At 43.3% G+C, this 26,230-nt stretch overlaps 1 protein-coding gene across 19 annotated transcripts in view; it reads left to right on the forward strand.

Moving 5' to 3' along the window:
- ARVCF (ARVCF delta catenin family member) overlaps positions 1-26,230 on the forward strand; it is a 295,496-nt gene that overhangs the window by 183,111 nt on the left and 86,155 nt on the right. For 16 of the 19 annotated variants that reach the window (XM_075516535.1, XM_075516537.1, XM_075516534.1 and 13 more), the window contains 2 exons: positions 16,045-16,203; positions 24,770-25,377. In XM_075516535.1, coding sequence (XP_075372650.1) covers positions 16,045-16,203; positions 24,770-25,377 — 767 coding nt within the window. Of the gene's footprint in view, positions 1-7,427; positions 7,467-16,044; positions 16,204-24,769; positions 25,378-26,230 lie in introns of all 19 variants that reach the window. The other 3 variants (XM_075516541.1, XM_075516540.1, XM_075516542.1) reach the window with 1 other exon arrangement.

Below are 26,230 nucleotides of genomic sequence, written 5' to 3' on the forward strand. Positions count from 1 at the left end.
AATATAGCCGTTTTATGTATTGAAGCCTATACATACACTTGTGAAAAAGAGCTGCTCCATGAATGGGTAGTGTGTTGTCGGTGCCTTCCTCTTAATACGAAACAGCTTTCTTTGCATCTGATGTGGTACTGCACTGACTTGAGCACTGTAGACTGAGTAGTTAATGGACACTGCAGGGCAATTCAGCTGCATTACAAGCCTCCCATTTCATTTATCTTCTTTTAGAAAAAAGTCGGTTGGCCTGTCATCAAGATCTTAGAGCTCCAAGAGAGCGAATGGTGAACTAATGCTTGTGTTGTAGTACGGTGATTGACGGCGAAGATCTTAAATTCTGTCCACCTGGTCCTGAACAAATTAGTTCTCTTGTGAAACTTTTTTAGTTGTAACAAGATGTAAATGGTTTACAAAAGCTATTTGCTACTGACCATTTGAACTTGCTTGACTGCTGAAACTGCAAAATGCTGCTTAATGCTAGAAGCAATGGATTTCACCGATGATTTCTTCTGCTGTGGTGTTGCTGCAGGTGTGAAGGTAATGTTCTTGAAGCAATTCACTCGGTGATTTGTTCTGAAGTTGCTTTTTTTTTTTTAACTGTGTAAAATTCCATTAGACTAATTATGTGGATTTGTGTTGATATTTGCTTACTTCCTGCTGAGTATAAAAATAGAAACCTATTATTGGAATGCAAATACCCTATGATGGAAAATCACCTTCACTGCAAAATATGGCAGTGCTTCAGAGTTGGCAGTGTGCTGAGATGTGACCTTACTGGTAGAGGATTGAACCAGAAATGCTTAAGTTAGTCTCCCTTCATGGTTTCTTGGGTTCTTCTCATTATGTGAAATACTCTCCATTAAAAAAATGGTCTTATTTCTTGTGGTTTGTGTGCAACTATGAAGAAGAGAAGAAATTTCTTCGTGAAGGTCTGCGAAGAATACAGACTTATCTGATGATCTTGCTTCCTCTTGGAGAAGTTATGCATATAAAATGCGTTTATGATGACAAAGCAATTTTATCAATTATGTCTTTTAAAAAGCAGTAAAATTTCCAAAATAATTGAAATTTAAATATCCTATTTGAACTTCACGGAAGAAATAGTGAAGTGCCTCTTCAGTGCTTGTTCGCCGTATGTATTTATATGGCTTTTGCCGTCAGCTTTTCGTTGGGGATTTTCAAAACATGATTAGTACGGGAGAACTTGACCTTCTCTTGCAGATAAAATTAGTTGTCAATCAAACTGCTTTCCTGTAGTGTAAATGACTGGCAGAATGAATGGAGGCGGCAGGGCTGGACACAAATTCTGGGTGAAGAGGCGTATTTCCCAGTAGCAGCCTCGAGTTGGGCCCTCCCCAGCGTACCTGCTGAGGCGGTGCCGCGCCACGACCACGGCTGCTCACCGTGGGGCAGAGACAGTGGAGAGCTCCGGGTTTAAATGGCTCATCGTCTAAAGAGCAGCAGGTATTTGGGTTAGAGAAACACTTACTTCAGCAGCTTGTCAAAAAGTTTGAGGTTTTTGAAATTAATTAGTTAAGAATAAAGCATCTTTTATTAATGTTTGAATGTCTGTGGTCATGTATAAATTAGTATGATAGAACAGCTGCCGCATGCCCTGTCTCCCTTTCTCAAGGAAAAACTCTCTGAATGCACCTATAAATAGTGAATAGTAAATAAATAAGAAATCATTTGGTTATTTCAGAACATGATTCAATGCTCTAAGCAGTGCTGTGCGGTATTCAGTCACTTCTGGGTTGTTTATGTGCTTTTCACTTTTTAATGAAGGACCCTGGTTTTCATTAGTACACTTTATATTTAATGTCTTTATTGGTATAGTCAAATATCACCTATCAGAATCTCACCAGTCTTGTTCAGACACACGCATAACCTTTTCTACTTGCAGCCTATATCCTTAGCAGGGAAAATTATTAATCCCTGATGAGCGCGACTGAAATGATACATGAAGTCAGCAGAAATCTTTCTACCCAGCAAGCTGGCGGGGCATGTTTATAAGCCAGCAAACTGCAGTGCTTTGAAAAATATTACGGATCCAAAAGCACAATGAATTATGTCTACAAGGTTTACAAAGCTAGGATTAATAATAGCTGTAACGTCTACTGCTGAGGGTATACAGAGCACATTATCTGGTATATTTTCTGGGTTTCCCAACACATTTTAGATATATACTAAGAGCCTGTTATAATATGTTGGGTGGCTTTTGTTAAGTGAATGATACGGTTATCCTTAGGTTTCCTTTAATTTTCTAAACGGAGCTGTAGTCAGTTTAAACTTCTTGGCAAAAATATTTTGCTGGGGTTTTTTTCTGTGGTCAGGGTTGCTGATGATTCCTTATTCAGAAGTTGATTTAATTTCTGCACGTGTGGACTGATAAATGGTGGGAAGCTGTAAATACTGATGTGTTTGGTTACTGTTGACGTGGATAATTGAATTAAGTGTAGAATCAGGCTAGCTTTTTCCGCCTGTGGTGTGTGAAGCATTCATTGGTGTTTGACGGAATTTGTCGTTCGGGTGGATGTCTTTGTCTTCCACCCAGATAGCTAGATTGTAGTGTTTGCTCTTCCTGACGTGCTGTCATCCCTTGTAAGCAAGATTTATTGATTTGGTGCTCTCTTTGGGTTGTGTTGTTCTCGTGCCTCCGCCCCGCTCCGAGCTGGGGTGTCGGGTGCGGTGAGGCGGCATGCTGCAAGGCTGGAAACCGTGTGGCTGGCACCTGAGCTTCTGGTGTGGGAGATGGGTCGTGATACATCTGGAGCTGTGCTCTCGGGAGGGTCTCGGAAAGACCCGTCCTGTCCTTTTCTAGATGGATTGCTGACACACCGCTACGGAACGGTTCAGGCACAATCAGTTCATCCTGAATGTCTATAGAAGTATCAGTAAGTCACAAGCAAGACCCTGTGCTGTTGCTTGTGAGTGTTCGCTTGTGTCAAATCGAGTGCTGGGCTTGTGTTCACGTTTCTTGCATTTTATAATCTTCTTCCCTGTTGGTAAGTACCAGTACAAGATACGCATCTAATGAGAGCTTAGCCGCAAAAACATGGTCTAGGCAAACCACATAAAAAGCCAAAGAATGACATAGCGTTGTTTGGAAAGCCTTAAAAAAGAATCTTAATATACCACCGTGTGTGGAGAGAGCTACTATTCGTGAAAAGATTTATAAGGTGAACTAAAGCAGTGTTAACATGATGAAATTAAAGACTGAAATATTTCTCTCATACTTCCCCCCCCTCCTTCCCTTTTCCTACCACTTTTTTTCATGTGAAAGCCACTGATTTGGCTTTCACATGACCCTTACTCTTCCCATTTATGGATTCTGTCTTTTCTCATTTTTTTCCTGTTCTCCCCCTCCCCTTTCCCTGCCATGCTTTATTGTTTTGTTTTTCCCCTCCCTGGACAGACTTGTGCATTTTGTAATGGTTTTCTCCTCTGCCCATCGTTTCCTTCTGGCTCCCAGCCTTGCTTTTGCATCTCCTTTCTGCCAGACTTACTCTCTTCCATGCTCATGTTTATCTGTTGATAACTATTGTACTCCCTGATTTAACAAGTCGAGCTGTGGAATGTTACGGATTTCTGTCAGGCTGTTCTTGAGGACATCTTCATTTGTTAAGAATATCATTATGAATGATGGGTTAGTCCAGGTCAGCACACCTGACTCCTGGGTTCAGCAGCACCTTTTTTGAGATATTTTTGTGCTGCTGGGGACTCTGGGAAGGTATTAAAAGGCACCGTTCTCCTCTTGGAAACAGGGTAAACCCAAAAGCTGAAAACCACAGGAGACTGGACCCTCCTAGTCTGTATTTCGGAAGAGGTTTCCAGCGCTGTGCTCAGGGTGAGTGCTGGAGGCAGGAACAGTGTTTATGGCAGGGTGTTCATCGCTGGCGGTGGGCTCGCTGCCGCTAAATTCGTACTGATTGAGTCTGTCCAACTGTTTAAAAAAGGTGGGTGGGATGACTGGCTGTGCTTTGATTCTTTGTAAGAGTTGGAAGAAAAATAAAACAACTTCATTTGAACTCTGAGAACTCGGGCAGCTGTGTGTATAGATGATACAAGGACTGCTAATGCTGTACAGAGAACTTTGTTCCTCTAACGCACTTACGGGAGTTCACTGTAAGAACCAGTTTATTTCTGCCAAAATTTTACGGAAATTTGGGTCTTAGGGAAGCCGTTCCTTTTATGTAAAGGAGAGAAGGCAAAAGGCTGGGTACCTGGATGCCACATATTCTGCCAGAACAGAGGGAAATAGTGTACCCTGTACAATCCTAAGTAACAAAGGGAGACTAACACAGGAGGCTGGTTTGCATGAAAGCAAGGTAGTCGCTGCTGCCAGCGTGTACGCAGGGAATAAAGCACTTTGAAGAGTTCTGGCCAGGGTACGAGCAAGCTGGCTAGAAGGTTACTAACACACCGTATCCTGTTTGCAGCCTCAGCTTGGCAGGGCTCCTCTGGAAAAATTAAAGATTCCCTTTCCTGGCATAAAATGACAACAAGGAGTGGGAGTGGAACACAGCTGTCCTGTCCCTGGGTTGAAAGAGCAATCTTGCAGCTCGTCTTGCCAGCTGCAGGGAAGTACAGCATTCGGAGCATGAATCTAGTTTTCTGACTGATGCTCGTTAATAGCAAGTCCTTAATTTCATCCTGTATGATCTCTTGTTGTTATCTGTATGTGTGTTAATTGAGAAATATCTCTCTGAAAAGCCCTCTGAGAACCTGTTGGACTTAGATTGCTGGCCCTAGGGCTGCATCTTGTCTTAGTCTTTATCATATTTGAATTCCATTGCGAAGTGCCAAACAAAAGCACATCAGAAGTAATAATAAAAAAGACACTATGTAAATAATTGGGTGGTTGGCAAATGTGATTGTGTTTTACAATTCAGATGCTTTAATCCCAAAGTGCTGACTGTATACACAGTGCCAACAGGAGTGGTCACAGGAAGATGCGTGTTTCCAGCAAGCGTGTGGAACACTTAGCCAGAGCTGATATAAAATGAAAAAAAGCCAAACACGTTTAAGAAATTGAGAGCTATTTTATTTTACTAGTGAAGATACTTACCTCTGGGCAAGTGACTTCCACCTTGGTTTAAATGACTTTTCCTTTCTGAGATTCATGCTCATCATGCAGTAATAGCAGTCCTTGCTAAATTGCCTGACTGTCGGTATTTAGCATTATACACTGAATGGACCCAGTGGTTTCCCATGAATTTTCTAGGTGACAGTGCCTGAATAAATGGTCCTCATCTCTTCTTTTCCCCCCTTTCCCTCAGTCACTGCTTTCTCTTAGGACGCAGCCATCTCAGTTACGCTGGCACAGCAGGCTTGGGGAGCTGTGCTGGAGATGGCAAAGCCTTGGGGATGGGACAGCCGTTCCTTGGTGATGGTGGTTTCTCAGTTGACACAATGCGCTGGTTTGCAGCTTGGCCTTATTTGAAGTACTGCTGGCAGATTCACCATGGCTCACTGGTGGGAGGAGAGGGAACTCCTTAAGCCAAAACCACTGCAGAATGGGGAACCTTCATTAGCCCTTTCCCTGGCTGACAAAAATCTCTTTATTGCATTTAAGTATAATTTGCTGTGGGCGAGCTGGGGGAGTCCTTCCCAAGCTTTAAATGATTTGTTCTTAGACTGAAAAATCTTCAGAGCGATGTAGCAGTCAAGTAGGAGTACCTGTGTGCATGCACATGAGCATGTCTCCATTATCAGGTTTCTGATTAAATAGGAACATGTTCCTTAAAAATAAATAGGTCCAACCTATTAAGTGGTTAGGAAGATTTTAGCATGTATGCTTTTCTCACTTGCACTGCTCACACTTGCTGTCTAAAAAGTAAAACAAAATGTGTGTATCTTGTCAGCCCTCAGCTTCCTGACACTGGGACTAGTTAAACCTTTATCTCTGAGACTGAAGGGTTCTCGATCAACTTTCCATTGCACCTTTAGGCCCTGGAACTGTAATCAAATCACCCCTTGGCCTTCTTTGAGATGAGTAGCTTGGACCTCAGGGCAGGACGAGAGACCTTTCAGATCCTTCTCTTTGGCAGTTCTGTAAGCTGTGCTCTGACCCCACTGCAGTGCATCCGCGTCCTTCCCCAGCTGTGGATAGGAGAGCTGGACAGGTTGTCCCAGCAGCAACCGTGTGGATGCCAAATAGAGGTGATAAAATGTTCCTACTCAGCATTTTCCCTAATATCCAAGTGCTCTCTTTCATACCCCCCCCCCCCCTTTTTTTACTGTTTATTGCTAGTTTAACACTGGCTTAGCAGGTCTACCTGCTCTCTTTCTGGTCTGTGTGAGGTCTGTTCATGTACAAGTAGCAGTTGTAAGCTCAGTCTTATGAAATACCCAGAGAATGTGTGAAATAAATGGACTAGTGGAAAAAAAAGCCATCGGTGATCTCTCTTGGGCAGTTGAAATAGCACAGTAACTGCATCGCACTTGGGAAAGTTGTCTTTCTGCTGGAATCTCTTCCATTTGGAAGATTTACAGCAGATGGAACGGCCTCTGGCTTTGTTGGCTTGTTTGTGTCTTTTGGTGTTCAAATGGACTTGCAGTCCCCCAGAGACCTCCCACGCAGTTTCTTTCCTGCTGTCACATTTTTGCTCTCTGGGGTTACATCATGTGGAGAGCCGGGCCTCTGTTCGAGGCCGTTCACACGTTTCCTGCTCTGTGTTCTCTAGACGGTGGCTTTTGGTGTGGGGCTGGGAGGGAAGGGGGCGAGATGCAGAGGGCAGGAGGAGAATGTGATATACCATGGGCCATCTCCTGGGGAGCTGTTTGGACTGAAGCAGTCCTGCTGTCTTGGTGCCAACCAAACCTGCTTTCGTGCTTAATAGTGGGAGACATTGGCAAGCATATTCCTTATGAGACGGGTGATTAGATTTATTGTCAATCACTTTGTATTCCCTAGAATGAGAAATAATTTATTTAAGAAACGGCTTTCTTGGAATGCAGCCTTAAAAATTCATCAGTGATCTGTTTGTTCTGTCTCCCTCAAGATTATAAGAGCTTTTTTTAATTGCTTTTTGTGTTGTGGCGGTGTGTTTTGCCACAAAAAGCATTTTTGTTGCGTAGTTCAGATACACAGGCAAGATTGGGGGGGTGAGGAGATTAGTTAAATTTAACACTGATCTGATATGGCTGCTGGGACACCCAAATAATGTTCCAGTCTTGGTCGTAAATCAAAGAATGCAGAGATGGTTTACATCTGCCTTGAAGTTAAAAAGCAATTCTCTAAGGTAGTTTCGTAGCAGTGCAAGTAGGCGTGCATGTGTTAGCCTAGAACTGACAGGCTGGGCCTGGCAGATTTTGGTTTAATGCAGTAGTGATGTGTTTAAGTGGCTGGGGTAGAGTCTGGGACACACGGACTGCATAAAGAAACTTGCTGCTGTACTCTGCCAAACTGACGGTTCTCTTTTTTATTTTAGATGAAGGACCTAGCTTGTACTTCTGACTCCTATGTGCATGTAAGTTTGTGGACTTGATATCTAGTAATACATGCATCAGTTTAATTTATGACCTAAGCTCTGTGGGGCCAAGAAGAAATGAAAGCTGAACGCCTGTCTTGCAGAAAGGCATGTACAAATGAGTCATCCACACCACCCTTAATGCCAGCATTGTAGAGGCAGCAGGTGGAGATGAAGGAAAAAGCTTGCTGGAAAATTGTAATCCATGATGTAACCTCATCCCACTAAAAATCTCCCTGATTTAGCCTTGGTTAGTTCATCTGAAAGACTCCAGAGAGGAAGCAAGTCAGATCTGTTCTGGGTTTGGTCAAAGATTAGGCATGCAGATTTGCATTGTGTTTGTCTCTGGGAGGTAGCTTGGCAAATCACAGTGAACTCTCTGTACAAATCTTGGTGAGAAACAGTCGTTTCCTGCTCATTTAGTATGGTTTCCTAGTGGGCAAACTTTCCAGATAAACGTTAGCCATGCTGTTGACAGCTAAGAGAAATAGGGCTAGCCCTAATCCTGTGTGTGCCAGGTGTTAGGGTTTTTTTGCCTTTATCATATTTGTACTAAAAATAATGGCTTATGCTTCTATTTTACTACTTGATCTTGCTGGGGGGGGGGGAGAAAAAGGCTTGTGACTACGGGACTGAATGATGAATTGTGATACCTTCGTCCAGTTCTGGGTTCTACCACAGACTTCTTACGTCAGGGCTCTGAGGCCTGGGTTCATCCCCCAGCTTTAATGCTTTCTTGAAGTGCTTGATGACATTTCACTGCAGAATCGGTGGCAAGAGCTGGATGTGTGCACAGACTAAATCACCTCCTTGTCAATCTGAACCATTCTCTGAAGCTCCTATTCTTCTTTTGACTAAAGAGGAAGAATTAAGTTACTGTGCGTGTAGATACCTCGCTAAGCTGCCTGAAGATAGGTGCTGTGGATTGAACCTGTTAAGCGTCCATTTCCCTACCTGGAAGATGCGTGTCCTCACTCTTCCCTCCTAGGAGCTGTCTAGGTCAGCAGCCTGCTCTATCGCGTTGCAGCTGTATTGCCCTTTTGCAGTACAAAAGCTACTAGGGATTGCGTTGTTCTGAAACCCGACGGGCATGCGTGCGTTGCTGAGCGCTACCTTTAGTGTAGTGGGACTGATTAACACCTAAGTTTTAAGTATATATTATCACATCTGTTGAAGTGGACTGAGATGTAATGTCTTGACATCTTCGGTTAACACCCAGTCAATCTGAAAAGCAGGGCAAGGCAATGCAGAGCCCTGAGAGACATCTTACTTGTCAAAGTGACAAATTGCCCTTTCTGATTCAAAGGACCGGCTTGCACGGCAGAGCTAAGTGGCTGCTGGAGAAAGGGGAGGAGAGCATGGGAAAAATACCCTATTTGTTTAGGCCTTCCCCTGTATTTTTTGTTGTTTGTTGCTCTGAGTTGAAGCTCTTTGTTTTCCTTCGTCTGAAACAACTTAACAGCAGGTTGAGAGGAGCAAAGCCTCTGGGATTCTGCCTCTCCCACTTCTCGTTCTTATAAACTGTTTACAATCTCCTTCAGTTTTCTAGCTTTGTATGGAAAAGTTCAGTGGGTCAGCTTTCCCTTTAGCTTCATCCATCATTCCAGTCAATTAGAAATAGTTGAGGGCCAATTGCCCGGTCTTCCATTAACTGAGACACTTCAGATTGTTTAAAATAGCATAAAAGCCCTCTTTGTTGACCGTTGGGCAAGCGCTGCAGATTTCCCTGTTGATGGGCAGTTACCGCGTGGCTGAACAGAACCCCAGTGTGTCTTGCAGTACTTGAGGGATGAATATTACTGCTGCGGGCCTTGTCTGGGTTTTGATTCCTTCTCCTTCACCTCCGCCTCTTGCTTTCCCTGAAAGGTGTGATGCCTTCAGATGGTGAATTACCATGCCTGCTTGCAGAAAAAGCTGCTCTTTGTGGCTTTTCAAAACTTCTGTAGTTGAGGGTTTTTTCAGTTGCTGAAATGTTCCTTTTTAACCTTGGTGCTTTAAAAGCTCTTGGCATTATTTGTTAGTCGCTTGTCGTGTGTGTTTCTAAAGGACAAAGGAAGTGTGTAAGTGTTCAGGAAACAGTTAGTGCATTGTGGTGCGTGGCTGAGTTCATTCTGGTACCCCGTGCCAGGACAGCCTGCTCCCAGCTCGGGCTAACGCTTCCCTTACGTTCTGAACTGACCAGCCTCAGGGCAGAGCTGGCGAGAGAGCTCTAACGGAGAGCTTGAAGCTTCTCGTAGGTTAATGTGTTTGGGTTTGCATTGAAGTGAACTGAATCCGTTGTATATATACACATAGAGATATAGTTATAGATATAAAAAACACATTTTGTTTCACATGACGTTTAACCAGAGAAGTAGGCTTACCAAGTGGAGATCAGTTTATCTGCAGCAAAGTAGATATTTGTTTGTTCCTGTCTTAGAGTGCAAGACAGACAGTGATTTTCTTCCCAGCGTTATACACTGCCTAGGTTTCAGTACAGGCTCATCCGTGTGCTTTTCGTTGTTCCGGTGCCATTTTGCCTGAATAACGTGTCCTCATTGCAGCAGTGTTTCCCTGATTGTGAAGAGTTTGGATAGGTGCGACAGGGTGCCTGTGCTTGGTGCTGAAGACCTGGACCTTGCTGCGTCTTTTGACCTGGAGAAGCGCAGCATGTGGCAGTCCTTGGACATAAGGAGACCTGTGGCCTCTCTCTTCTTCCAGAAGGTGCCCTGCCCCGCAGCAGTGCAAGTGCTGCTGTGTGCGAGGACTTACCGGTTTCTCTGTTCCTGAAGCACGATCTGGAAAGAGTAAGCCAGTCTCCTCTACAGCTGCCTCGGATGATACGGGCTCAGTGACGGGCATGTGCTGGTCAGCCTGGATTCCAGCTGTTGCACTACTGAGATGCACAAAAAGCTCCCTGGGCAAATCCAGGGCAGAGAGCACAGCAGGATCCTCAGGCTGTGGTGAAAGAAAGGGAGCTCTGGCAAGGCAGGAGTGATAGAAATCATAGTAGTAATAGTATGTAATAGATTACATAGTAATCAATGTGATAGTAATCAGATTTGAGAGTCTTCAGCTGCTGGGGAGCTCGATCTTTTATTGGAGAAAGATCTGCCACAAGTACACCAAGTTCAACAAACTCCACCGCTGATTTCCGTCCTCTTCGATGTCCCATTGGGATACCAATCTGATGCGCGTCTCAAGATAGACTTGTCGGATTGATGTGATCCTGCAGACTTGCCTCTCTTGTCTTCTGTTCTCCTCCACGTGCCTTCAGCAAATGACAAGCTTGAGGACACGACTGAACTGGAAGTGCAGACCGAAGTTGGAAGGAGACCAGTGGGGCAGAATGTCAGCGTGAGACTTGACTGACAAAACCAATGTTTGCCGGCTTTGCGCTTATAAATAGTCTCATGCTTCGCAGAGATTGAAGCTTTAATAAGTAATTTAAACAGAGAGTAGTAGGAGGAGAGAGGATCCGCGTTTAATTCAATTAGCATTGTTGTCCAGTGCCGTTAATTATGCCCAGACTTGTAGTGTGTTTCACAGGAGCTGATACGCTCGAGCTTTGTCTGTGCTGGGGTTGGCTGAGGACAAGTGTGTCCCCTGGTGTAGAACCCAGCCTTTGTGCTTTGCAAGAACCTTCAGATTTGGTATCTGACAGTAGCCTGGAGTAAGCAGTAGCCTGAATAGCCTGCATTGCAATCTGCTGAACAAAGGGCATCTCTGGGAGAACAATGATTCCATGTACGTGTTTTCAGTGTTTTTGATGAGGGGCTGTTTTAGTGGAAGTAATAATCTCCTGCAATTTTATATTATTTCCAGACTGTTTTAAATTGTTTCCTAGGCAGAGAATAAAGAACTTTGTTTACTGTTTTAAAGTAAGATGTCTGATCCTCCTGGGGGAGGTTATTCTTTTATTAAAAAAAGATATAAAATAGCTGCTTGGATGGAAATATAACTCTAGGAATTGAAATGGTGATGATTATAGAAGCTATAGTATTCTAATGCAAAATAAGCCCTAGGAGATATGTGCCCTAAATGGTAAATCACTCTGTTTTTTAACAAAACAAGAATTACTGTTATTTTATGATTCTTGCTTATTTTACAAGGTCTTTAGCTGTTTCGTCTGCACTTAACTTTTACAGGCTGGGGATAAATTGATTGTTGTTTTGCTTTTTAAATAGCTTGGCTTTCTTAAAGCACGCTGGAGATGCGAGCACAGATCAACAGGATAGGATTCATTTGGTACTCAAAAAAGCAGGGAGAAAAGCCATGACTACTGACACCCTATGCAATAACTGGATTGGAATCTGTTCTCATAACTTGGTGTTGTTTTGTAATCTTCTTGGAAGGAGCCAAAGATTTTTATTTGAAAGGACCTCATGGGTAATGCTTAGCAATTTTGGGGGGGCTGTCACCCTGATATGTGGGTGTTTATTGCAGGAGAACTCCTGCCATTTTGGAGGGGCTGTGGGATCCCTCAGGGCCTTGACAGACCTCAGCGGCCCTGACCACCTTCATGTGGGGCTTCTGCCCAGAGGCCTGGGAGCTCTATTTAAGCTCAGCCCCGAGCCCTCGGTCCGTGCCTGGGCTCCTCTGGAGGAGGGCTGGTCTCCAGCTGAGCTACGGCCGTGCCTGTGCCTGGCCATGGGCCCCGCTGATCCAGACCCCAACCTGCAGACTGACCTCCCAGCCTGACCTCAGACCTGCCTCGTCACTGTGGACCTGCCTGGCTATCGCGGGACCTGATCCTAACCCTGACCTGCAGATTTGCTTCCCGGGTTGACCTTGAGCCTCCCTCATCACTGTGATATTGCCTCTTGGTGGGACCTGGCTGCCGTCTCAGGTCTGTCCTGCTCGCCCCGCTCGGGTGCTGGGGAAGCGGGCCCCAGGCAGCGAGGCCCCTGCCCAGCCATCCGAAGGATCCCCCTCGGCGCCGCGTCCCTCAGGGAGCTGCTGGCCCTTGCTGCTCCCTCCGACGCCGTTTCCGTAGTTCGGCTGTTGTGCCTCGAGTGTTTCAAAGGGAGGTGCCTGGGGGAGGAGGGAGCCAGCCGGCAGGAACTGCCAGGGATCCTGATGGTCTCCCGTTGAAGAGGACTGGAAAGGAGCTCCCTTGCGATTTGTTCTTCCCAGATGCTCAGCTGACGACAGCGATTGCTGTGGCACGGCAGATCCTTCTTGTGCTGGGAACACCCTCTGGTTTGACAGTAGGGGAAGGACCGCAGGGTCTTGGCCGATGTGGTAGGAAGAGAGGAATTGTCTGGTTGCTTTTGCTTTGAAAGCCCCCAGCAAGGTAAATGAATGAGTGTCTGTTGTTCTAAACTGGAATTACCCACCTCTAGCAGGCAAGGAGCTACCGGTAGGATTATTCCTTAGGGGTGTCATGTTCCAGCTCAACCTGTGTTTTACTTTGAATAATTAGGCTTACCTGCCAAATGTTTGGAATCTGAGATGCTGGATGTGTTTAGCAAAAGAGCGTCCTAAATACTGACTTAGAAGCTGAGCACAGAGGAAGGTGGTTGAAAGGGATAACGTGTCCCAGTTTCTGCAATTTGCGATGACCTAAAATCCTTAATGATGGAAACTAAAGGCAGATAACAAAATCTTTGCATCTTTTCTACATTAATGTTAGCTCGTGACAACTCTAAGTTAGCGATGTGGAGAAAGTACTGGTTTTGGAGATCAAAGAACCACCTCCTTAAGCTAATTCAGGGAGTAGGCCGGATGATACGCTGTGCTCTTTGCTCACTGCATTCCTCAGTAGCTCACATAATAAGAAGGAAGACGCAAGAAGATGCAGTCTGGTTAGCTGTCTGTGCTGGGATATCTACCTTGAACTTTGCAAGCTTTTATTCTTTCTGATGCTTAGGACAGTCTCTTGCTAACAATAGTTTTCTCTTGTAGGAATGCAGATCTGTACCATATCTCCCTGAATCTTCATTTTAGAAGCAGCCAGAGGATAAAAACTGGCGCAGTGCTCATTTAAAGTCAATATGCTCTACTTTGCAATTTGCTCATGTTCAAGTGCCCAGCTTTAAAGGTTTCTTTTGCCCACAGGCAGTCGGAATACAATGGGAGACTTTACTTTTTTCATAAAGAAAAAGTTTTGCAAAAAGCTCAAAGAGCAAAATATTTCTTTCCACCTTCCATCTCCTCAGGTTTATTATCACAAAGCAAAGTTTGGCTCTGAAGAATCTAGAGGGGAATGAAGAGATGGAAATTCATGCAGTCACCTCAAGACGCAGCCAGAAATGAGGACGATGGATGAGATGTGTATGTACAAACACGTGTGAGAGGAGTGAGAGGGTCCCACCTTGAAGCAGTTTTGGCATTCAATGCCTTGGAGATGATGAGGAGGTTTACAGGGACAAGGTGTAATGGAAAAAATCTCTACATGTAACTGGTTTCTTTGCTGTCGGCAAGGCTGGGGTTGCGTGAAGATGAATAGAAGTTCTGAGTCTTTACTGCTTTGCAATATTGTGTAAATTCTTCTGTTTAGAGGGAAGCTTTACTGTGGGGTGGGGAAAAGGGAGTTGCAGTGAGAATGTAGTATCTTCAAGAAAAATGTGAAGGGATTAATATATTTGTCGCAGGAGCTAGTTTCCCTTCTGAAACTGTGGACAGAAGACACAATCTGACATCTGAACCCCCCACCATAAAGGATTCAGCGTGTATCATGAGTTATTTGCCGTAATGATTAAGTACTGCAGACTGCAAGGAGTGATTTTCTCTCGGATTTCAGAAGCCTTATTCCCGTTGATTGATTCTGTAGCCTGAGTTATTCTGTGGTTTCAATAGAAATGGAAGTAGTGCCTGCTTGTATCACCTCTGGTGGTCCAGCATCTGTTATCTTTGAAGGCTGTCCATGTTGCATTTTGACTGAGATGATTGCCGGAGGCTTATTGTCATGGTCTTGGTTAATATTAGTGCTTACCTGAAAATGAAAGCAGCTTCCTTACTGAAGTCCGAGTTCCAGAATGTCAGAATACAGCTGTAAATAAAGGAAACTGAACAGGGGCATCTCAGCTTCTTTCAAAGGAAATTGTAGACCACGCAAGGATTAAATGACGCTTTTCACTGTGGAGCTCAATGAGACCTCAGCACCCTGCTCCCGCGCAGCAGCGTAGGGTCACTCGGAAGGATGCTGTCCTTCAGGGCTTGCACAAAACGTGGCACGGCAAAAGGGGCAATCCCGAGTTCATCGCTGGGGTGAAATGCAATTTTTCTAAATAAAACATTACAGAAGAAAATGTTGTAGTTCCCTGGTGATGAAGCTGCTCACAGGTAGAGAATAGTTAAACCTTTCTGTAACTAGACTCAGCACCTGCATGGCAACAGTTTCATCCCAATAATTTTGTTTTGCTGTGATATGAAAAGGTATATTGAATTTGCCCACAGTGTTTTCTTTAGGAAAAGTGTGTTCACTTTGCAATTTAGGGCTCTGTGTCATGTGTCATTCCTTTCCTTTTTTTTTTTTCCTTTTTTTAATATGAAAAAAAAGCGTGTCTGTGTACATTTGTGTGTGTGTGTATATATATTCCTTAATAAAGGATGTTCTTTGTGTGCCTGTTTGACAAGATGTGCAAACAGAAGCCCTGCTTTGGCTTTGAGGCCTGTGTAGCCCGATACCTTCAGGGCTTGTAATGAAAGGAACAGTCTGTCATTTCATTTTACATAGCTGAGGATTCATAATGCTGGGGAAAAGTCTTATTTCTCAGTATGTAAGCGGTTCTTTATTGGCCGCTTGCTGTGAAACTTCTGAAATACGTTCATCTACCAAAGGGGAGCTTCTCTGATTTCTGTGCCGAGACACACAATTGAGTAAGAAAAAGGAAAGTTCAGACATTAGTGCTGGCGAGAAGCAGAAGCGTGCTCTTTGGGCAGTAGCCCTGCCAGAACCAGCCTTTGATTTGCTTTCTTTCTGTTTAGTGTTTCTTTGTTGCCTATCTGTTATAAATTTTAAATAAGCTTATAGCCAGTTAGATCTTTCGGACTTAGCGAAGGGAAGATGTCAGAAGGGTAGCATTTCGCATAATTCAGCTATTAATCTCTAGCTGTCCATTTTTTTAAATTATCCTTGCTTTGGACAGTTTGAGAAAGGTGTCGGTTTAATAGTAGGTCTTGATGTTTTATAGCCTTCTGTAGTCTGCAACTGAGTGCATTTTATCAAATGGAAATAAACTTTTAATGGTGTGTAAGATTAACTGCTCTGAAAGCCAATGGTCCTGTTCACTGCGGAACTGAATGAATGTTTTTACAGACAAAAATTGCACTCCTCCTACGCTGGGCATTGAAGGGAAGGCTTAAAGTGGGTTTAAATATAAGATAGTAGTCTGTTAGTCTGTAGTAGGTTGCCTATAAATACGAAGTCCTTGGTAGATGCTTCACATGATTTCCATTTACTGAGCTGAGCCCAGTCATACCAGCAGAGTTGCAGCATGCTTTTTTGAGGCAGTAAATACTTCTTTCTCTGAATCTCTGCTTGCGAGTCGTTGGGTAAAATGTGTTTTTCAATTGAGAAAGCTGAAATCAATAGAACAGTTATACCACGATGGTAGAAGTGAAAAGTTAATTTTTTTTTTACCTGCTTCTTTAGGAACAAAGCCCCAGTAACCAGACATCAATAGCAATGATGCAAGAGCCTCAAGAAATGGTGGAAGAGACAGTTACCGTGGAGGAAGACCCAGGCACTCCCACTTCCCATGTGTCTATTGTCACTTCTGAAGATGGAACCACAAGGAGAACTGAAACCAAGGTGAGAGGTTAATAACCACTGAGGAAAATGAGACAATACCACCTAATCACAAAATAAAAATAGCAGGGAGTAGCACGAGTGATGACAACCATCCTAGTGGGATCCTCGGTGATTTTGAATGTTCTGTTTGCCAGCAAAGCTGAGTTTGGGGCTTTTTAGTTTTGCCTCTGTGTCTAGTGTGCTGCCTATCAGCTGTGCTGATACAGCTGTTCATGGAGCTGTGAACCGAGCAGCAGAAATTACCCAGGTTAACCAAACAAAAACACTAGAACCCCTTCCCGGACTGTTTATTCTTTTAAGATTCACTTTATTTTATTGAAACAGTTCACAGCATTGGCCTGCAAACACATACTGTGATACGAGAATTAGATGAGTTGGTAGGGCTTGGAGTAAATTACTTTTGCAGCTGAGGGAAATGTGCTTGGAAATGCATCTTCAAATTAGTTACGATCTGTAATAACAATATGCGATTATGCATTTGTCCTTTAGAACAAGAAACATTCTATTTAACTAACACCATGGCATTTAAATTCTGCAACAATCTTGTGAATGGAATTTTACTCCTGATGCATGGGAAAGCTGGGTGTGTTCTCCAGCGACCTGTACCTCAGGTTCTGCTGGATCACAGGTGTTGCATATGTTCTGATTTTCCTGATGTCTTTTTGTTCCCTTGTGTAAGGTAATTTTGCAGTCTCTGCTGTATATTCATGGCTGCCTCGCATGCTTTTGGGTACCGCCATCTAATGTGTTTAATCTGTGACTTACTTGAAGGAAATGCTGTTTTCTTTCTAGTGGCAGCGACAACAACTGTTATTTACAGGAAGGAAGTGATAAAATGACAGTGGTGATGGACACCTTTTTATGTGCACTAATAGTAGTGCATAGTTTTAGGAGACTGTAAGTGCAGCTATGCAAGGGAATAAAATGATAGCTACGACTGTAAAAATAGAGGAGAGGCCATGCAGTGGTCCCTAGATAACGGGACCACATGGAATGAAATAGTTTGTCTGAAATAGTCGTGCCACTGATAAAGCCGCGTGTTTGTCATAGCGTAAAAGGTGCGATTTTCTCCTGTGTGTGCTGTACCTGCTATTTTTCCATCTTCCCACAGAAAAGGACAGCGGCAGCTCCAAAACAGGCATTGTATCTGCATATGGGAAAAGAAAATTGAAAAAACAGCAGCCCTAGAGCTACTGTTCCATTTCTAAGAGCAAGGCTTTCTTCTGTTACTGTAGTTGATTCCAGGCACTGGAGTGTGTTCGGAATGGGCGCATAGCTGTCTTGCTTTGCATTTATGTTTCAAATAATTTCACTGATTTTAATTTACCTACTCTCTGGAGGTGTACCAACTTGTAAAAAAAATTAAAAAAAAAAAATTTTTTTAAATCCACTTGTTGAGAAAAGTGGTTCTGAAATGTCAAAACACAGATGGGGTTGGCTTAGCCATAACTCTGTCAGAAGAGGTGCAGTGACTGCTGAGGTGGTGGTTGGCTCTGAAATGGTTTTGTTTTGACTTTTCCTTGCTGTGGTAACATGGCATAGATCTAACAGCTCTCAGATATGAATCTGAGGTCAGATTTTTTAATTTTTTTTTTTTTAATCACATTGGTCTTCAGCTCGCTTTTTGCTTTGATAGAGAATGTGAAAATGAAAACTTGTCACTGGGGTTTTGTAACATCAGTTAAGTGTCCTGGAGTTAATTGGCATTGACTTACTATTCACTTCTAATAGGTATCATCATAGTGCTTTTATAGGTCATATTGTTATATGTGAGAGCCTTACAGAGAAAATTAAGTTTCCTGGTACCTCTGTGCAGTGGCAAAATTCTGACCTTGCTGCTCAGATGACGATGGTGAAGGAAAGCATTTCTCTGGGATGAGAGATGCAAACTCGTCTGCTGGGCGTGCAGTGTGCAGTAGCAGGGTCTTTGAGCCCAGAAACTGCTGTTCTGCGTCTCTGCCTGTTCCCTCCCAGAGTGAAAGAGAAAGGGGGGGGTGGGGAGAAAAAATGCTACGCCCCCCCCAACTACGCTCCCTGTGAATCTGGCCTTGCTTTTAGTGTGCAGGTACTTCTTATCCTTGTAGAGGAGAAGCATTTCCTGTGGTGGGAATCCTGACATCTATTTTCAGTAATATCTAATCTGTTACTTAATAAGGGTAATGTTTAAAGTGGGGATAGTCACACTGTGTTCATTAAATGGTAGGGGGGTTAGGTTTATGCTTAGCTTTTTTGGGGGGGCTTTTTTTTTTTTTTTTTTTTTTTTTTTTTTGAGTCATCTGTTAAACCAAGGTAGTTAGCACAACATACAAATAAAGATTTTTGTGCTCTACATTGCTGGGCTTGCTCTAGGCTTCTTTGAGGAAGGGTTTAGAACCTATTTTTACTACGTCTGTAACTAGAAGGCTCTTCTGGGCAGTGCCAGTCTCAATCTCCAGTGTATTTGTCTTGCAAAGGAAGTGGCAGCACAAGATGCTTCCTCGGACAGAGTAAATAACACAGGTCGTGCTTTTTTAAGAGCCAAAGAGACCAGAGAGGTTTTCCGAATGTATGCTTTCTTTGCTGGATAGCTTATGTGGGGATTAGTCAACCTAATGCCGTTTAGTATGTATTTTTGGATCTTTAAAAGGTAATTGTTGTTTATTTTTGCTAAACTGTATAATCTTTAGCTTGCTGGAGAGTGATGCCTCTGAAATTCCTCCTCTTGAACTGAAGCATAGCGAAATCTGTAAATGGGAATGCTCCTGTATGCTGCTGTTCCTTTATTTATCTCCCCCCTGTTGTTTCAAAACCATAAGTTACAGAGGTTTTTCTCTTCAATAGTGTACTAAGTAAACAACCTTAATCCTGAAGCATTGACAGTTTTGCTATGCTCTTCCCCACATCTTTGAAGATGCCTGTAGCAGTGAAGCAGGAAGAAGGCATAATAGAATTTAATATTTGACATATTTTAAATAGAGAACATCTGCCTTTTCAAAATGAGAGATCTCAGAGTAATTTCCCTCAACCTGTTATTCTCTTAGTACTAAACTAAGTCCCTGCATAACATTCACTGCACAGAAGATGTAGCAGATAATACTTCATTTCAACTTCATAATCTCTCTGGAAGCCAACTACCTGTCATGCTAAAACAGTGAAAGTCACCTTGGGGAGAAGACTACCACGTCTTGCCTGTCGGCTGGAACGCTGCCATGTGTTAAAGGGAGCCTGTTTGTAAGTGGCTCAAGAGGACCCAGTAAAGCAAATTAGATGTGTGTGTGCTTGTGTTAATGTTTGCTTTTTTCTTTCTTCAGGCACCTTTTATTTTTATCTTTGAAACGCTAAGAGATTGGAGAGATTCGGGTCACTTTTATTCATTGAAAAGGATGGTTTATGATAACAAACTGGGAAATCAATCTGTATACAAAGTTCTTTCCAGTCCAGCCATTTGCTTTTTAATACTCGGCAAGGGCAGATCTTTCCCAGCAGTGATTAACCGCTGCTCCGCTTCCTAGCACCAGCGGTGGGAAAGCGCCTGTGAGCGAACCTCTTGGGTTGTGGCGGTGCCCGGTACCCCGAGATGCGGTGCTTCGAAACTTGGCAGAAAATTCGAGGGAATTAGTTAGCAGAACAGGAACGCATTTCAGCTGAAGTTGAGGGCCCTTTGAAAATGTGAAACGTTAAGCTTAAAATTGAAGGGGAGAAATCTGAGCTGTTGTTTTGAAAACCTACGGGCGAGTTCTTACACAGCATTTAATAGAAAGGCAATAGCTTCAACCTGCTTGGGCTGATTAATTTTTACAGTCCGTAGTTTAAAAATAAGCTCTCAGAAATGTCAGAATGCTTTTATCTTCGTGCATTCCTTCTCAGCTGTTTTTTGTTTTGTGACATAGTTTCAACAAAATTTTTAGCCCTGTCAGCTTTTATAATGTACTTAATTTATCAAAAAAAAAAAAAAAGGGCAAAACAAAACCAACCTTAATAACAAAATGGAAGGCAAAATTATAGGTACTGGTTAAGATGTCTGCATTTGACCATGATAGCCCCCTTCAACTGAAACCTCAGTACAGTCTTTCCTCCTCGTGTGTCTGAGCGCTGTGCACGTTGAGGGATCCACTTGGAGCGTCTGCACGTGCATCCAGGAGTCCAGTCGTTGGATATTTTTATGTTTGTTCTCCCATCCTTCAAGGCAAATAGAAGGATGAGGGACAGAAAAATACAGAAGCTGCTTCAAATGTGTGAATATTTCTTTTGCGTTCTGTTGGCAAATGTATTTCCAGAAACAGAATTAGTGAAAGCATTACCGTGGGGCCTGTAGGGGAATTATTTAACAAAACAATGGTAAGGTCAGTAAACCTGACACGTAGTTATATTCTGGGGTGGGAGCAGCAATGAAAGCACCCACTTGCAGGCTCATAGGATTTGGGTTCCAGAGGGCTTGAGTAAGTTGGTATATTGGAACTTTTTCTTTTTTTACTGTGGTTGAATATAGTTTACAGGAAATAAAGAATTGCAAATATATTTTAAGCATACTTCATAGGGAAGTAATCTGAAGCTTTCATCTGGTACTCTAGGAGATTGTAGCACTGAAACAGTTGAGCACCTTTGATTTGTAATCGGGCTAATAAACCCTTTAAACGGGTTTTCTTTAGAGATGGAGAGTAAACAGTGGAAGTCAAATTACGCTTTCTCAAAGTAACTTGTATCTCTAAATTTTTCATTAGAGCATATCTGTAGTGAGGAGTTCATGCTAATAAATCTTTTTCAAGATTGGGTGCCTCTGAAGGATCAGGTGTCTCAGAGAAGAGTTCTCTGGGACTCCCATTTGCAATAGCTTCGCTCTCTCTGGCTAATGCATCAGTATTAAGGAAACCACAAAAACGTTGGGAGAGATTACTGTGCTGTCAGGTGCTCAAGGCTGCCTGTGTTCTTTTAAGAAATATAAATGAAACATTCCCTTGAGCTGGATTTCCTGAAATAAAGATGTTTGGTTTGTTGGTTGGTTGTTTGGGTTTTTTGTTGTTTTTTTTTTGCCTGGAAACCTAATAAATGGACATTCCTCTGTGCTGGCTAATTGCTCCCAAAAAGCTTCCCTTTATTGTCCTGTAGGCAACAAAGTCTGTTTATCACATGGTAAATCTTCTCTCTCGATGCCTGTCCCTGTCAAATGAGGCATGAGTGCAAATACTCCCTCTCTCTCAAAATATAAAGAGACTCAGTTTGATTGCCCCACCATAACACCTTTAGCATTACTGAATGCTCTCATGCTATGAGAAATGTGTACTTTAATGCTTGAGTGAAATGTTCCTTTTTATGTGTCTGACAAGGGGGTTTTGATTGTCCTGATTCTTTCCGCTCCTTAATAGGGGCAGCATTCAGAAAATGATAGAGGTGAAGCTGTGCTAACATTGTAAACTTGTTCTTACATGTGCTAGTTGATGCTAAATGTGTCTTTTTGACTAGCCAAAGCCATTGAAAACTTGTCTATGCTAGTCTTGAAGACAGGAAATAAGGCAAATTGGGAAAAAATTGCAAATTAATGTCCTGCATTCTGTATTGGTCATATTTAAAAAAAAAAAACCACCACCTCTGTACTCTGTGGAGTACCAGAGCATGGTGAAAAACGCATTAACTGTGACTGGTAAGTCACAAATTGTCTAGGAGTTGATTTTCAAAGCGTTCTGAAATTCTACTTTGTCTTTTTTGTGTACATGTACTGAATATTCGTAGACAATTGTCCTTGCCATAACATTTCTGCATTGTGATACCTCATCCTGTCTGACAATAACAGTGATTGTCGAAAAAAAATTAAACGGTCAAAAATGAGCAAGAGTCCAGAATTGGCAGTGGGAATGCGGGGTGAAGACGTACAGCAGCGATGCCTCCGCTCCCGAGCCTTTGTCCAGGGATCCCGCAGGTCAAAGCTTGTCCCTTCTTTCGTGCTGTTGCTGCAGCCAGACGTGGTTTATTAGGTATCTTGCACTGTCTGATCTTGACAATTTTATGAAAAATTACACATGACAAACTATGCATGCGTGGCAACGTATGTCGTGAAAAGAGAAACTCGGGATTAAACTGCCTCCTGTTGAATAGTGCTGAAAGAAGGGGCTGCGTGAGGTTATGCAAGTGCTCTTCCTGGCACCTAGAAAGCTGCCGCTTTGTTCCTTCCCGGGCAAAAGTATCAATTTTCTGATTCATCACATTGCTGAAACGCCACCTTCCTTCCTGCTGTTCCCGTTACTGGTTCCCACATTCAAGAAGGCAAAGGCCCAGGCTTTGCATCCAGTTTTGTCATCGCTTTGCAGAACTCACGTATCTCAGGCCTGGGAAATGTTGCTTTTTCTACTCTTAGAAGATCACTGATGAACATATTACTTTGAATAAAACTTTTGTCTCAGGCTTCAGTAGCAGAATACTGAGCTGTGTTGCCTTGTGTGTTTCCACTTTACAAAGAGCTACTGTACGCTCCGCCAGCTCTTTTCCTTCGCTAAATGCTGTCTAGTGTTGTAAATGCCATGACAGTAGTCACGCTGATAACCGAGTGGAAAGTAGAAGCATTGTGCACAGGTAATAAGCAAAAACTGCTGTTGGATTCGATGTCATGGAATAAACGTTTAGTTTCTAGTTTCCTTTCTTTTAGTTATTAAAATGTGTGCTTTTAAAAAAAGGGAAAACCAGAAGAGTTGGAGACATGGAAGCTAGCGTCTTTCCTGATGTTTACTTGCTAAGGAAATCCCTTTGGGTTGAGGAGGAGAATTCTTTCAGCTCTGGCCCAGATGAGATACTAAGGTCATGTTGGTACCTGGCTATGCTTTATTCAGCGTTGTGATGCTGTTCAATTGTGCTGCTGGTGGAGAGTCATTTGTGCGGCTTTCAGTCTTGCAGGATTTCATTACTTCATTAGGCTGAAGTATCATTTGCTCACAGATGTCTCGAGGAAAAGAAATGCTATTTGGGTGAATTTTTTCTATTTGGGGTTTCTGTGTGAAAACATCTGGCTAGAGGACATGTCTGGAGCCGCTTCAAGAGATGTACTCTTAATTATTTTGTTTTAGCAGCAGCTTGGCTAATCTGGTGCCAGTCTAAATGTTTAAATCGGAGGCTGTAAGTCAAAATACCTATTTGGACTTCAGAGGTACTGAGCAATCCAGGAATACCTGCTGTAGTTACTGTTTCTCTTGATGTACGCATTTCATTCTGCAGCTTACATGAAGAAAAGTGTCCTTTACTGATGCTTATTTATTGCTGTAATACTTTAGAAACCCAAAATATCTCTTACCGATTTTGTTTTGTGTTCCTCCCCTCCCCGTGTGTAATACTCTCTGGTGGATTGATTCTCCCGCTCGTCTTTATGGGGGTGTTGGTTTGTTGTTTGGTTGGGTCTTTTTACAAAGGGCGGAAAGTCAGCATTTACTAGGGTTAGGGTAACCTTTTATAGGTTAAAGTAACTTTATTAGGGTTAGGGTAAGGATAGATTGACTTCTGCTGGACTTTGTTTTCTCCCCAAAACAGCTTTTGCTGGTCACTCTGGAAGATGGCACAGAAGATGATGGACCCCAGATACCAACCAAAACAGAAGGTCCTTTGCTAGTTTGTAAATAGTAGTGGCTTTTGTCTGGCACTGTCTTACGCAGATGACCAGACCTTTCCCATGAAGGCAAAACGTTCTTGGAAACTCTTGAGGAGTCTTTGTTCTTACCCTTTAGCAAGAAACCCTGAACACAAGTGCCCTCTGGACACTTACCACTTCCAGTTTTTGTCAGTTATGTGAAATAGTCTAATTGTATCTGTGTTGAAATGAGATGCGATTTATAAGAAGAAAAGATAAAGATGTATTTGTATACAGAATTTTCCTAGCCCAGTACATTTAGGGTAGTTGCAGTTGCAAACATTGTGTGGCGTTAGTGTTCGTTATTGCCAAATAACGTCACCAAAATGATAGAATGACACCAACTATTGTTGGGGTTGTATGGTGTTGGTCGGATGTAGGCATATCTTAGGAGAGAAGGTAGTTGTGCTGTCTAAAAGCTAGAAGCCTGAAACTTCTCTGTTCAAGACCAGGTTTCCTAAATATTACTGCCAAATTGGAGCTCCATCAAGTTACACAGTGGTACACATCAGGCAGGAGCATATAACTGTATTTCTGCCAAACTAGAGAATGTGATGTGTATTTGTGCTAATTGTGGGAGGACAGGCTCTGGCTCCTCGACATCGTAAAGTCTGCTCTAGGAAAGATGCCTCCTGAAAACATCCTGGGCAAACTTGAACTGGTGTAATGACTTGGCACTGCTTCCACGCGCTGTCACATGGCTGCAGTGCTTTTGATTTGGTAGTAGGAGCCCCAGAGTGCACTTAACTCTGGGTCTATGACCTGTCTTTTCAGCTTTTCATAGAAATATTTTCCCCACCATTAAACCGTAAACCTAATAGGTGAACTCACGAGGACACCAGTGCTTCCATTCAACAGGCATGTCACTGTAGTATGCTTTGTGACGCTCTCTCCCCGTTTTACTGTTCTAGCTCCCCGTATGTCTCATCACATTGTGCAGCAAGGAGAAAATTAACATATTTATTCACTGCTTCTTCACAGGTTACCAAAATGGTCAAAACAGTCACCACCCGAACAGTGCGTCAGGTGCCACTTGGGCCTGACGGCCTGCCATCAATGGATGGCTCGTCTCCCATGGGCAGCTACACGGATTCAATAGACAGAAGGTACATGAAGAATGGGGAGCGGTACATCACACCACAAGCATCTTCCACGCTAACCAGATCTTACAATAGCTACAACGATTCTTACCCTGAAGGCCATGAAGGCCAGTATCGCCCTTATATCGGTCGTGATGGTTATGGAGATCTATCTGATAACTATGGCAGCTTGTCTCGTGGTGTCAACTACCGTCCTCGCTATGCCTATGTGCCAGGAAACAGTTACAGGCCAGATGATGGTAGCTTCACTTTGCCAAGCAGGAGGGATAACTACGGCCCCGTTGCCCAGCCCCAGGTGCCCGTGGGTAGCAACGTTGACTTGAACCGCTCCCAGCCAGAACGCTTCCAGCCAGAGCCCTATGGACTGGAAGATGATAACCGCAGCCTTGGAGTAGATGATGAAGGATATGAACTGGATCCTGATTACTCCACTGTGAACCGGAGGACGTCTGCGGGAGTGCCAGAGAGAGGAAGACCTCATAAAGGAAGGTAAAACCCATTTGTTTTTTACAGTGCTAATCTGCAGCTGTCTTGCTTAGTTGAACATCTACATTTGAACTCTTAATGGTCTGGTAAGTTCTGGAATTACTTGACAGAAAACCAGGTAGATCCCATCATTTCATTAGCCCATAAATGACTGCAAAACACACATGAAATACAGAAGGGAGTGAGGGTAGTGCTCAACAACCCTTTCACTGTGTTTCTGGCTGCTTAGTTTAGGTTGAATTTAGAAAGAAAGAGATAATCTTGTAGAAGAGGGCTAAGTTACGTTTTTCCCTCTTCCTGAAAAAGCGTTGTGACTGTATTGTGTTGTCCCAGAGCCATCCCACGCTAGCAAGGTGAAAAGAGGGATTTGTAACCTGTGAGACTTCTGACAGGTCTGGTTATGCGCACGTCTGCCAAACAGAAGTTCAGCACAGCTGGTTGGGGTTGCAGGCGAGCTGGTACCTGGTGGTGGAGGGACGCCTTGTTACGTAAAAGCTGTCCTGTGAGGTGTTTGACAGCCTCGGCTCCTGATCCTGTGCTAACCGCACACCCTCAGCTGCCTGACCAGGTTGTGCTGAACCTCACTGTACTTCATCATTTTGGAAGACCAGATCATTATTTTGTCCTGTGCCTATATAAAGGGGAGATAAGAGCATCTGTGTTGCACTTAATGTAACTAAAGGGACCAGTCACAAATTACTTCTGGTTCAGTCCCCTTTCCAAGGCATGTTCTATTTTAAGCCGTATTTTCTGATGTTAGTTGTTTATGCTGAGCTTGCAGCTGTCAGCTCGTGCATTTGGAGAGAGAGAGAGGAAAAAAAAAAAAACCACCAACCAAGCAAGCTCGGGAAGGGAG

Source organism: Mycteria americana, chromosome 13 (genome assembly GCF_035582795.1).
Source record: "Mycteria americana isolate JAX WOST 10 ecotype Jacksonville Zoo and Gardens chromosome 13, USCA_MyAme_1.0, whole genome shotgun sequence".
In the NCBI taxonomy this organism is placed as follows: domain Eukaryota; kingdom Metazoa; phylum Chordata; class Aves; order Ciconiiformes; family Ciconiidae; genus Mycteria; species Mycteria americana.